Genomic DNA, 11,471 nt, shown 5'->3' with positions numbered 1-11,471 from the left:
GCCGCAGGAGCTGGCCCTGGCCGTGCAGGGCTGGGGACCGGCCGTTAACCTGGGACTTGCGCACGGGTCTGCCTGGGAGCTTCTGTCTAGAGCCCCAGAACCCACCCCAGTCCTTGGGCCGGGAGGCGGGGGTGGGGAGCAGGACCCCCCCCCATCCTGGGAGCTGCCCCCAGGGCCGGGGGCGGGAGTGGGGAAGCAGGACCCCCCCATTCTGGGAGCTGCCGCCGGGGGCGGGGGTGGGGAGGAGTCCCCCCATCCTGGGAGCTGTCCCCCCCCGCGTCCCGGGGTCCCTGCTTGCGGCGGCTTCTCCGGGACCCCCGCCTCCAGCCCCGGCCCACCCTGCCGCCCAAGTCCACCAGAGTCGGGCTGCCCGCCGCCCGCGGCATCGTCTCGCTCCATTGCGGGCCCTTGGGGCCGCCTCCACACGCAGACCCGCGAAAGCCACGTGCACGGCCCCCAGGGACACGGGGTGGGCGTGGGGCTGCCGCTGGCTCGCGCCTCCGCCCTCGGGTGGGCAGAGCTGTCCGGGGCGCCCGCGCTGCCCCAGCAGCCGCCTGAGGGGCCGGCGGACCGGCATGTCCGCCCCAGCACACGGCCGGAGCCTCCCTGGCCCAATGCCCGCACGGCGCGGTCACGTGACGCTCGCCGCGCCCGTTACTCTCCGTGCCCTCCCCGGAAGTGACGGCAAGCGTTTCCGGGGCTGCGCGCGCACACCTGCGACGGCGGGGCCTGCGCGCTGCGCGTGCGCAGTGCGGCCGAGCCGGCCAGACGGGGTGACCCTGAGGGTGCGGAGCGAGCCGTGATGCTGACCAGGTTCCTGGGTCCGCGCTACCGGGAGCTGGTCAAGAACTGGTGAGGACCGCCCCGGCGACACGAGCGGACGTGGGCTCCGCGGGGCGCGGGGGTCTGAGGCCACCTCCGGCCCCCTGGCTCCGAGCAGGCTGGGACCTCGCCGGGGCCGAGGGCGGCCGCGTGCAGTGTAGACCAGCTGGGGGGGGGGCCCGGCGCTCGCGTGCTCTGTGCCGCCGGGCGGTGACCGCTGCATCCGCGGGATGCCCGCGGGAGCTGGGCTCGCGGCTGCCCGGGGCGCTTCCGGCTGGACCCCGCCCGCTCGCCGGCGCTCCCCGCGGGGCCCGAGCGGCGTGACGGTGTCCACCAAGACCGGGCTCCTCTGGCCGTCTCTGGGCCCAGCCCCGGCGCCGGGTTCCCGAGGCGCTGGCCAGTGCCCGCTTGAGCGGCGGATCCACCCGCGGGTGGAGCGGAGCCCGGCGCCCCGCGTCACCCCGACAGGGAGGCACCTGCGGCCCCCCGCCCCGCCGCAGTGCCTCCTGCACGTCCCAGCGTGGGCCGGTGTGCTGGGACTCGGGTGCGAATTCCAGCCTCCGTGGGAAAAGGGACGGTGGGAGGCCAGGGACCCCGTGGGCGGCAGTCTCGGGGCCCGTGGGAGCCGGGGAGACGGCCCTCGCCCCGCCTCGGGCCATCTCCACACTGGCCCAGGGGTCCCCCCGCAGGGCTCCCCCGTTGGAAGCGGGACCTCGGTCGTCCCCGCTGTGCACAGTCCCCCCCCCAGGGAAGCCGGGAGTCCAGCCGCCGTCTGGGGGGCCCCGGAGGCCTCTGGGAGCCGGGCCTGACCGCGCTGTCCTCGCAGGGTCCCCACGGCCAGCAGGTGGGGCGCCGTGGGCGCCGTGGGGCTGGTCTGGGCCACCGACTGGCGGCTGATTCTGGACTGGGTGCCCTACATCAACGGCAAGTTCAAAGACAATGAATGAAGCCCGCCCTCCACAGACCCCCAGCGGTAAGTCCTGGCGCTGGGCCCAGTGGCCGTGGCTGGCTCACGTGAGTGCCCGCTGACGGGGGAGCTCCCCGGGCCTCCACCCGGTCGCGTCCGGCTCCACCGAGGGGCTGCCAGGCGCCTGCGGCGTGGGCCCCACAGTGTCCATGCGCAGGGTGCGGGTCCGTCCCTGGTGCTCTCCAGCGTGGTGGGGGCGTGGTACAGCCATGGGCTCCGCCCACCCCTGGTGTTCTCCTGCGTGGTGGGGGCGTGGCACAGACACGGGCTCCTCCCACCCCTGGTGCGCCCCTGCGCGGTGGGGGCGTGGCACAGACACGGGCTCCTCCCATCCCTGGTGCTCTCCTGCGTGGTGGGGGCGTGGCACAGCCACGGGCTCCTCCCACCCCTGGTGCGCCCCTGCGTGGTGGGGGCGTGGTACAGCCATGGGCTCCTCCCACCCCTGGTGCGCCCCTGCGTGGTGGGGGCGTGGTACAGCCATGGGCTCCTCCCACCCCTGGTGCTCTCCTGCGTGGTGGGGGCGTGGCACAGCCACGGGCTCCTCCCACCCCTGGTGTGCCCCTGCGTGGTGGGGGCGTGGCACAGCCACGGGCTCCTCCCACCCCTGATGCGCCCCTAAATGGTGGGTGCGTGGCACAGAGACTGGCCACCCGCTGATTCCCTCCCACAGTCCTGCTAACCGCCGGGGCTGGGCCAGGCCAAAGCCAGGAGCCTGGAACGCCACGCTGCTCTCCAACGCGGGCGCAGGGGCTGGATGGGAAGTGGAGCAGCCGGGACTCGAACCGGCGCCCGTGTGGGATGCCGGCCTCACCAAGGCAGCCTCCCCCCAGCTCACGCTGGCACCGCACGGGCAGCTCCGTGGCCGGGGCCTTCAGCTCAGCCCGCTTCCTCTGTCTCTCTAGGTGTGTGCCGGCGCCCGCCGTGTCCAGGAAGACCCTCGGCCCCGGGGACGCTGCAGGAAGACGCGGGGGAGACGCGGGGTGCGCGGGGGTCCTTGAGGTTGTGACGCGGCCAGCATTAAACTCCCTGAGCCTGCCGCCCGCGTCCTTCGTGCTGGCTCCCGGCCGCCTCGGCAGCCCAGGGTCCTGTCGGTGCCGGCCCAGGGTCCTGTCGGTGCCGGCGATTTGTGGCAGTGGGCAGTGGCGGTCCGCGGGCACCGAGGGAGTCGGCTCCCCACGACTCAGGTGGACGTCGGTGTGCAGCCCCTCCTCCAGGGGGCAGCATCTGGGACCCCTCGCGCCTGCAGCTCCCGAGGAACCCAGTGGGCCCCCAAGCCCCCCAGAATCCCGGTGGGGGGTGGCAGTCCAGGTCCTGCCCCAGAGCCCCCCTACAGGAGTCCGGCTGTCCCTGGAGTTCCCCTGACGGTGGACTGGCCCCCCGCCCGTTTGTCCCTCCTGCCACGTCTGGGGGCGCTGTGGTTGTCCCTGGCAGGGAGCTGCTCCACACCCCAGGGACCACCCGACCTCTCAGAGCCCAGGGGGAGCGGCGCCGCAGGCCCTGGCCCTCACGTCTCTGAGCAGTGGCCAGGGGGAGAGGCCGTGGGCAGTGTCAGATTCCCGAGGGGCCCCGGGGCCCAGGCCCGCAGGTCCGAGCAGTGTCGGGGGCTGGGAGAGCGGCTGGCCACCGTTCTGCAGGACAGAGCCCTCAGACTGGCAGGCGTGGGCTGGGGGCGGCCGGATCCCAGCCCCGCGACCAGCGCCGTGGGAAGCCGTGTGGGTGTTCCTGCCGCTGGCTCGGCCCCAGGTGGCCACAGGGGCCAGGCCCCCCACCCCATCCCCAGGGGTGGCCCAGGCGCAGGAGCAGGGGGCGGGGTTGGAAGAGGAACAGGCAGGTGGCAGGTGTTGGCTTAACCCGCTGCGCCACCACACCAGCCGTGTCTCTGGGTATGCACCCAGAATCCACAGCTGCCACGAGGCCAAGGCCTCCCAGGCGTCCACGGGCAGCGGCTGGACACGCAGTGTGGTCCAGGCGGCAGCTCCCGCCAGCCCCCTCAGTCACGGGTCACCTGCCAGCAGGCACGCGGGGCCACAGACCTGAGCGGCCCCGGCCCCCGGTGGCCACCGCCTCCCAGGGGGCCTCTGGGTCAAGAAGCTTCTGGGCTGGCTCTACGGACGGACAGGGGTCCCCTGCGTCACCACGGTGGGGGGCATCGGTGCCTGGGCGCGGCCTGCCCGGCACCCACCCCCCGTCCAGCTGCGATGGCCCTCAGAGGTGTCCAGGCTCCGCGCCTGGCCGGGCGAGGCAGGCTTTTGGGTGGGCGCTTTCCCGGATTAAGATCTGCAAGCGGCCGTGGGATTGGACTGAGCTCCTGCAAAACTCAGTCCGAAGGGACGAAAGTCCGACGCCGCGCAGCCGACACCAAGACGCGCCGCCCCCGCGACCCCACAGCCGGCTACGAGCCCCCTGGGCCGGCGCTGCCTCTGCGGTCCGCGCGGAGCCCCTCTGCTCTCGCCGACCCCACAGGCGCTGAAACGGAACTGGGGCCGGGGCGGCCCAGCCAAGGGTCTTCCCGGGAGCTGCGGACACCGGGAGAGGGGACCAGTCCCGGGGATGGACGCCTGCGAGGAGCCTGGAGGCTGGGGGCAGCGGCGGGGGTGGGGGGTCCTCGTGCCCGGCGGGACCCCCGAGACGGGCTGTAGCGGCGGCGCGGACCCGCTGTCGGCCCCGCTGCATGCACACCCCGGCGAGGCACGGGGCGCCCAGGGATCCCTCGGCCGGCAGGAGGCGGACCCGGGCAGACGCGCGAACCCCCTCCGTGCCCGCCGCTTCCAGGACGCGCTGACCCCGTGGGCCGGCCGAGAGCGCAGGCGCGCCCGCCCCGCGGCCGGAGACCCCGCCCCCTGGCCGCGAGCCGATTGGTGCGGCTGCCGTGGGGCGGGGTGGGGCGGGGCCGGCGCTCGGCGGCGCAGCACTGGGCCCCGCGGCGGGAGCCCCACCCCCCTGCCGCGAGCCGATTGGTGCGGCTGGCGTGGGGCGGGGCCTGCGGGGTGGGGCGGGGACGGCGCAGCACTGGGCCCCGCGGCGGGAGCCCCACCCCCTGGCCGCGAGCCGATTGGCGCGGCCGGCGCGGGGCGGGGCCGGCGGGGCGGGGCGGGGCCCGGCGCCGCGGCTGCGCAGCACGGGGCCCCGCGCGGGCGGGTGGGCGGAGCGGGCCCCCCGAGCGGGGGCTGGCGAGCGCGGGGAGGGGGCCGGCAGGGCGGCAGAGCCGGCGCGCGCCCGGCTGGGGGCGGAGGGCGGGCGCCCGCGGGCCGGAACAGCGGCGGCGAGCGGCGGCGGCGGAGGCAGCGGCGGCGGCGAGCGGGGGTCCGCGCGGCGGCGGCGGCGGCGGGCCCGGAGGCGCGCCGAGGAGCCGGGCGCGATGGAGCGGAAGAGGTGGGAGTGCCCGGCGCTCCCGCAGGGCTGGGAGAGGGAAGAAGTGCCCAGAAGGTCGGGGCTGTCCGCCGGCCACAGGGATGTCTTTTACTATAGGTGAATGAGCGCGCCGGCCGCGCAGGGCCCCAACGGGCGCCTCCCGGCGGCCTCCGCGCGGCCTGGGCGCCCCCCGCCCCGGGCCGCGGCCTGGGCCCCGCGCGTGCGCCGTGCGTCGTGCGTGCGTCGTGCGTGCCCGGCGCGGCGGCGGCGGCGGCGGCGGCTCCGCCGGCTCCGCGTGGTGCGGGGCCGTCTCCCGCGGCCTTTGTTCGCGCGGGCCCGGGGGACGCACGCGCGGGGCGAGGGGCGCCGGGCGGCGGCCGGACGCCGCCCGGGGGGCTGGGGGCGTGGGCGGGGGGCTGCGGTCCGCGCGAGGGTGCAGGGGGAATTCCACGGGGGGCGCTTCCGCAGCCGCGCCGGGTCCCGGGCGGGCAGGCGTGCATGGAGATGCCGCTTCCTGGGCGCGCGCTCGCGGGGTGGCCGGGTCCCCCCCGGGGCACGCGCTCACAGGGTGGCTGGGTGCACCTCTGGGTAGGAATCTCTGGGCGCGCGGTCACGGGGTGGCCGGCTTCCCCCCGGGGCAGGGACCCTTGGGCGCGCGCTCACAGGGTGGCCAGGTCCCCCGCGCGGCTTGGACCCTTGGGCGTGCGCTCACGGGATGGCCGGGTTCCCCCCGGAGCAGGGACCCTTGGGCGCGCGCTCACAGGGTGTCCGGGTCCCCCCAGCGGCTTGGACCCTTGGGCGCGCGCTCACAGGGTGTCCGGGTCCCCCCCGCATCTTGGACCCTTGGGCGCGCGCTCACAGGGTGTCCGGTTCCCCCCGCGGCTTGGACCCTTGGGCGCGCGCTCATGGGATGGCCCGTTCCCCCCGCGGCAGGGACCCGAGTCGGGCAGACGCGCTGGCTGTTGCGGCGAGGGTAGCCCTCGCGGGCCAGGCGCCCCCGCTCCCCCGCTGCTGCCCCTCTGCCAGGCGCGCTCGGCTGGCCGTGCTGGGTCCCCTACCGCTGAGGCGGGGGGGCAGCAGCTGGGGGCGGGGCGGCGAGGCCCTGGGGCTCCAGCCAGGCCGTCACTGCGGGAGCCCTGGCGCCCCGGGTGCTGAGGTGGAGCCGTGTCTGGGGACCCTGCCCTTCGCGCCTGAAACCTTGGGTCCAGCCCTCCCCGGTGAGGTCGGGGGCCCGTCCCGCCGGCCGAGTGACCGGTGTCGGTCCGTAAGCCCCCGGGTGCGGTGGCTTGGAGCAGAGCAGTCCCCAGGCACGGGGCGGCCCGCAGAGGGGCCGGCGCCCAGCAGGCGGCTGGCCACGGTGTCCCGAGGCCGGACTCCCCGGAGCGGGTCGGCGTCTACCCGCGGGGCGAGCGCTGCTGGCCTGGGAGGTGCCGGCGGCCTCACGAAGTGTCCTTTTTCTCATTCAATAAAACACCAGGGCCGTGTTTCTGTGTCGGTGAGATCCGCGTAACCCGTTCCCTAACAGTCGCCGTTCCCACGCGCCCCTGCCGCTGGTGCAGCTGCCACCCCTGATTCCAGAACGTTCTCCGTGCCCCGCGCAGAAGGCCGGCGCGCGCCAGCCGTGCCCCCCTCCCCAGTAGCCAGGAAGCCGCGTGCGTCCGTGCACTTTGCTCTTAGCGGTCCCAGCCGCTCGGGGCGCCCCGTGCAGAGGCCGCCCGGCGGAGCTGTGCAGGTTTCCGTATCCAAGGAGCGCGGGCCCTGGCGGCTGACCGCAGGCTGCCAGCCCCCCGCCCGCCTTCCCCTTCCAAGGCAGGGCCCGGGCCCGGGGCAGGGTGACGGCAGGGCTGGGCCGGGCTGAAGCTAGGGTGTCCACTGCGCCTGTCCCACGCGTGTGCAGGGGCCATCGCGGCTGCCTCCCGGGCGCAGGCGCGGGGAGCGGGTTTGGAAGCAGACGCGGGGTGTGGGTGCCCGAGCAGCGGCTCCGTTTTATTTTGGTGGCTTGCGCAGCCCTGCTCCGAATCGCCCCCAGCGCCCCCGGTGGTACCTGGGTCTGCGGAGCCCCTGGGCGCGCAGCGAGGGTCGGACCTCGGCCGGTTTCCTGGCCGCGCGGAGTTGAGCGGCCGCAAGCCTGCGCGCGCGCGCGCGCTCGTGGGCAGACCCGGGTGTGGAGTCGCCCGCGTAAGACTGCGTGGTGGTGGCGGTGGGGGGCGTCAGGCGCCCCCCGCCCGGCCTCGCGGCTGCCCCTTCTGCTTCCGGAGTGTGCGGGGCGCGCGGGCTGGGGCGGGCGCGCGGCCGCTGGGGCGCACGCCGACCGCGCCTGTGCCCGCAGCCCGAGCGGCAAGAAGTTCCGCAGCAAGCCGCAGCTGGCGCGCTACCTGGGCGGCTCCATGGACCTGAGCACCTTCGACTTCCGCACGGGCAAGATGCTGCTGGGCAAGATGGCCAAGAGCCGGCAGCGCGTGCGCTACGACTCGTCCAACCAGGTCAAGGTGAGCGCGCGTGACGTCAGCGTGACGCCGGGCGGGGCCGCGATCCGTCGCTCCCTGCTGCTCCCCGCATGGCGCGGACGTGGCCGGGGCTGTGCGCGCGGGAGCACCCGCCGCCCACCGCCCTGGCGGCCCCCGCGCCGCGGCCGCGCTGCAGCGCCCGCTCTCCGCAGGGCAAGCCCGACCTGAACACGGCGCTCCCCGTGCGGCAGACGGCTTCCATCTTCAAGCAGCCGGTGACCAAGATCACCAACCACCCGAGCAACAAGGTGAAGAGCGACCCGCAGAAGGCGGTGGAGCAGCCGCGCCAGGTGAGCCCCCCGCCCCGCCCCCGCCGCGGTGCGCGCTCGCCCGTGCCGTGCCTGTGCCCGTGCCGCGGGGCGCGCGCCGCCCTCACCCGGCCTCGCCCCGCAGCTCTTCTGGGAGAAGAAGCTGAGCGGCCTGAACGCGTTCGACATCGCCGAGGAGCTGGTCAAGACCATGGACCTGCCCAAAGGCCTGCAGGGTAAGCGCGCTGACCTTGGGGAGGAGGCGGGGGGTGCGGGCGGAAGTCCGGGCCGCCGCGCCACCTGCCCGTGCCGCCTAGGGGTGGGGCCCGGCTGCACGGACGAGACTCTGCTGTCAGCCATCGCCAGCGCCCTGCACACCAGCACCATGCCCATCACCGGGCAGCTCTCGGCGGCCGTGGAGAAGAACCCCGGCGTGTGGCTGAACACCACGCAGCCCCTGTGCAAGGCCTTCATGGTGACCGACGAGGACATCAGGTAGCCACGCCTCCCCGTGGGAGGGGCCGCAGGGAGGAGCCGTGCCGGCCCCGCCCTGGGGGCCCTTGGGCGCTCCGGGCCCAGCCCCAGTCTGGATCGGCAGGAACGCGCCACCCTGGCAGGGTGCGGGGCCGGGAAGAGGTGGTCGGCGGCCGCCGCGGGCTGGAGGGGCGGAGAGGCAGAGGGCGCAGCCGACCGCGGTGGTCTGTCAGCAGGGAGCTGGGGCCGGAGTGGCAGCCCTCCCGAGCGTGGCGCAGGCGTGCTGACCCCCCGCTGCCTGCCGCCCCCTGCAAAGTGCCCGGAGCCAGGCCGGGCAGGGAGGGGCTCGGCCCTGGAGTTTCTCATCTCCCTGAGCCTCCGCCCCGACCCTGCGACCACGACCGCGACCGCGACTGCGCGCAGGAGCCTGCGGGCGCTGCGTCTGCGGGTCAGGCCGCTGCAGGCTCTCACCGCGGCCCGGGGACTGCAAGGCAGGACGGAGGCTTCCGAGCCACGGGCGTGGCGGGGGCCGGGCCGGGCGCTGCCGCACAGCGGGAGACACGCGGGGGGGGGGGGCCGCGGGGCCGGCCTGCGGCGGGCCAGCTGCCCGGCGCCCCGGTGAGGGCCCTGTGCGTCCCCAGGAAGCAGGAGGAGCTGGTGCAGCAGGTGCGGAAGCGGCTGGAGGAGGCGCTGATGGCCGACATGCTGGCCCACGTGGAGGAGCTGGCCCGCGACGGCGAGGCCCCGCTGGACAAGGCCTGCGCCGACGAGGACGACGACGACGACGAGGACGACGACGAGGCTGAGCAGGACCGGGAGCTGGAGCAGGCGTAGGGCAGGTGCAGCTCAGCGCCGGCCGGCCGGGGTGGGCGTGGCGTGGGCGGGGCCAGCCCGCGCGCTCACAGCACCCCTGCCTGCTCTTCCAGACGCCCGCCCAGGAGCCCCTGCTGCAGGGCCCCAGCTCGCCTCGGAGCGGCCGCGCGGGACCAGGCTGCCCGGCCCGAGGCAGGGCCCCCGGCTCCGCTCGGAGCGGCCGTCGTCCTCCCGTGGCCCTCGGGGGCGCGGCTCCGTGAAGACCCGGGTTCTGGAGGTGCCGCCGGCTCCTGGGCCCTGCCCGGCCACGAGGACTCGCGCGAGGGCGCCGCCGCCGTCGCGTTGGTGAGGCCCAGGGGCCCCCGGCCCCAGCGGGCGTGGAGCTGCCCGGGCCAGCCCCTGGGCGGTGCTCTCCGGCTGGGCTGGGCCTGAGCCCCGAGCGAGTGTGCACCCCACCAGCCGCTTCCCTCAATAAACGGGTGACGCGGACGGGCTGGACAGCGCGTGACTGAGCGTGGGCACACCGAGGAGGGGTGGGGAGCCCCGCCGTGGAGGGGTGGCCCGAGGAGCCACAGGGCAGAGTGCCGTCAGCCCCCCAGAGGGCCACCTGTGGTCCAGCCAGGACCCCTTGGCGCCCGCGGGGTGGGCGGGCCGAGCCCTGGCCCATGGCAGCTGTGGGTGAACGTGAGGGCCGAGCCCCGGACACGGGAGGTGACCAGGGCTCTGCTGCGCTCGCCCGTGGTCCCAGCGTCTTCCCTGCCCCAGGTCAGGTCCAGGCACAGGTCCTGGCTGGCTCGGACCCTGGCCCCGCGGGGCCGGCGCTGTGTGGGCAGGAGGGCCAGGCGGCCAGCCTCTGGCTCCGGAGGTGGCAGCCTGGGGTCTCTGTCCTGGAGGTTGGAAGGGTGCGAGGCCTTTGTGGGTGGGGCCAGGGCTGCTCCTGCAGGGGCGGGGCCTGGGTGTCTGGAGGCTGGGTGGGCAGTGATGGGGGACAGCCCCCCACTGTTCTTGCGTGGTGAGGAGGGGGCCATGCTGGCCACAGCCCAGGGTACCAGGGTTCAGGTCCGAGCCCCAGCTGCCCGGGGTGGGGGGCGGAGCCACCCACATCACCCTGGGAGGGGAGGAACCCCCCTCTGCTTCACCCACCCTGACCTCACCCTGGGGGCGTGGCCTGTGGAAGCCGCCCCGCCTCCTGTCCTGACCCCTTGGCCTTGGCGGGGACTTGGCCTGGACGCCCCCTCTCACGTGGGGGTCTGGGCCTGGTGAGAGGCCCTCAAGAAGTGTTAGTGGCCACGGGCCGGGGGCCCACACCTGCCTGTCCTCCGTGGATCCTGGGCACCTCGGCCGGACTGCCTGGTCGCCCGCAGCGCCCACGCCTCCACCCCCATCCCCCTGCGCCTTTGCCCGCTCCTTCCAGGACTCTGGGCGGGGCTCCCCGGGCTGTGCCGCCAGCCGTGAGCGCCTCTGGCCTGGAGACACCCAGGGCTCCTCCATCGCCACCCCCAGTGTGCCAGCCCTGGGGGGTGTGGAGGGCAGGGCCCCTCCCACTGAACAGGAGCGGGGTCCGGCTGGCCGCGAGCACACAAGGCCGCCCGCGTGGCCAGGGTGGTCGGGTCCCCCGCTGCCAGGGGCTTCCAGCACGGGCCGGTGCTGCCTGTGAGTTCATTTGAAAAGCGGGGTACGGAGCTCCGCCAGCTCGCCCCTCACATGGGCGTCGGCCAGGACTCAGCACAGCTCTCCCACGGGGGTGCAGGGGCCCCAGGGTGTGCGGCCGCCCGGGCTGCGATGGACCCAGGCTCTCCCGTGAGCACCTGCCCTCAGGGGATGGGTGGGCCGTGTTCCCGGGGGGAGCCAGCCGCCCCACACTGGCTGCCGAGTGGGAGGTGCCCGACCCCTGATGCTGTCCCCGGCACCCCTGTGTCCCACCCAGGACAGGGTGGGAGATGCCACGAGCTTGCTGGGGCGGGGCAGGTCCTGGTCCCGTGGGCTGAGGGCCGGATCAGGCCTGGGGTTCAGGAAAGGCGGTTAGGGGTGTGGCGGGGACCAGGCTGAGCGCCCCATAAGCGGGGCCACAAGGGCTTCCTGGAGACACAGAGGGTCGCAGAGAGGGAATGGCCCAGCGGGGTGGGGGGGACAGCTGCGACAGGGACGGGGCGCAGGGAGGGAGTGAGAAGGGTCAGGCCGCCCCGCCCAGAGCCTTCGCGCTGGGCCTGAGGGTGGCGCACAGCGGGTCGCCTGGAGGGCTCCGGCCAGCACTGCCCCTGCTCCCACCGGGGCCAGGTGCACACGCCT

The 11,471-nt window shown here is 75.6% G+C and overlaps 2 protein-coding genes across 5 annotated transcripts; both read left to right on the top strand.

Moving 5' to 3' along the window:
• The first annotated feature begins 738 nt into the window (after positions 1-738).
• On the top strand, positions 739-2,825 carry UQCR11 (ubiquinol-cytochrome c reductase, complex III subunit XI). Its single transcript, XM_051828621.3, has 3 exons — positions 739-852; positions 1,649-1,795; positions 2,692-2,825. Exons 1-2 carry the CDS (start codon positions 803-805, stop codon positions 1,767-1,769), a joined length of 171 nt encoding a protein of 56 aa, XP_051684581.2. The 5' UTR covers positions 739-802; the 3' UTR covers positions 1,770-1,795; positions 2,692-2,825.
• A 2,074-nt stretch (positions 2,826-4,899) lies between these two features.
• Positions 4,900-9,671, top strand: MBD3 (methyl-CpG binding domain protein 3). Of its 4 annotated transcripts, none has more exons than XM_051828625.3 (7): positions 4,900-5,161; positions 7,470-7,629; positions 7,800-7,937; positions 8,041-8,131; positions 8,213-8,390; positions 9,011-9,208; positions 9,296-9,671. In XM_051828625.3, the coding sequence occupies exons 1-6, from the start codon at positions 5,148-5,150 to the stop codon at positions 9,201-9,203; spliced, it is 774 nt and encodes a 257-aa protein (XP_051684585.1). In that variant the 5' UTR covers positions 4,900-5,147; the 3' UTR covers positions 9,204-9,208; positions 9,296-9,671. The 4 variants fall into 4 exon arrangements, with proteins under 4 accessions (XP_051684585.1, XP_051684584.1, XP_089171376.1 ...); XM_051828624.2 differs by having other exon boundaries at positions 4,906-5,257; XM_089315250.1 differs by having other exon boundaries at positions 4,997-5,161; positions 7,839-7,937.
• Positions 9,672-11,471: the final 1,800 nt, after the last annotated feature.

Source organism: Oryctolagus cuniculus, chromosome 16, assembly GCF_051225735.1.
Source record: "Oryctolagus cuniculus isolate XC-2025 breed Fujian yellow rabbit chromosome 16, ASM5122573v1, whole genome shotgun sequence".
Classification (NCBI taxonomy): domain Eukaryota; kingdom Metazoa; phylum Chordata; class Mammalia; order Lagomorpha; family Leporidae; genus Oryctolagus; species Oryctolagus cuniculus.
This window is presented reverse-complemented; position numbering and strand designations above follow the sequence as displayed.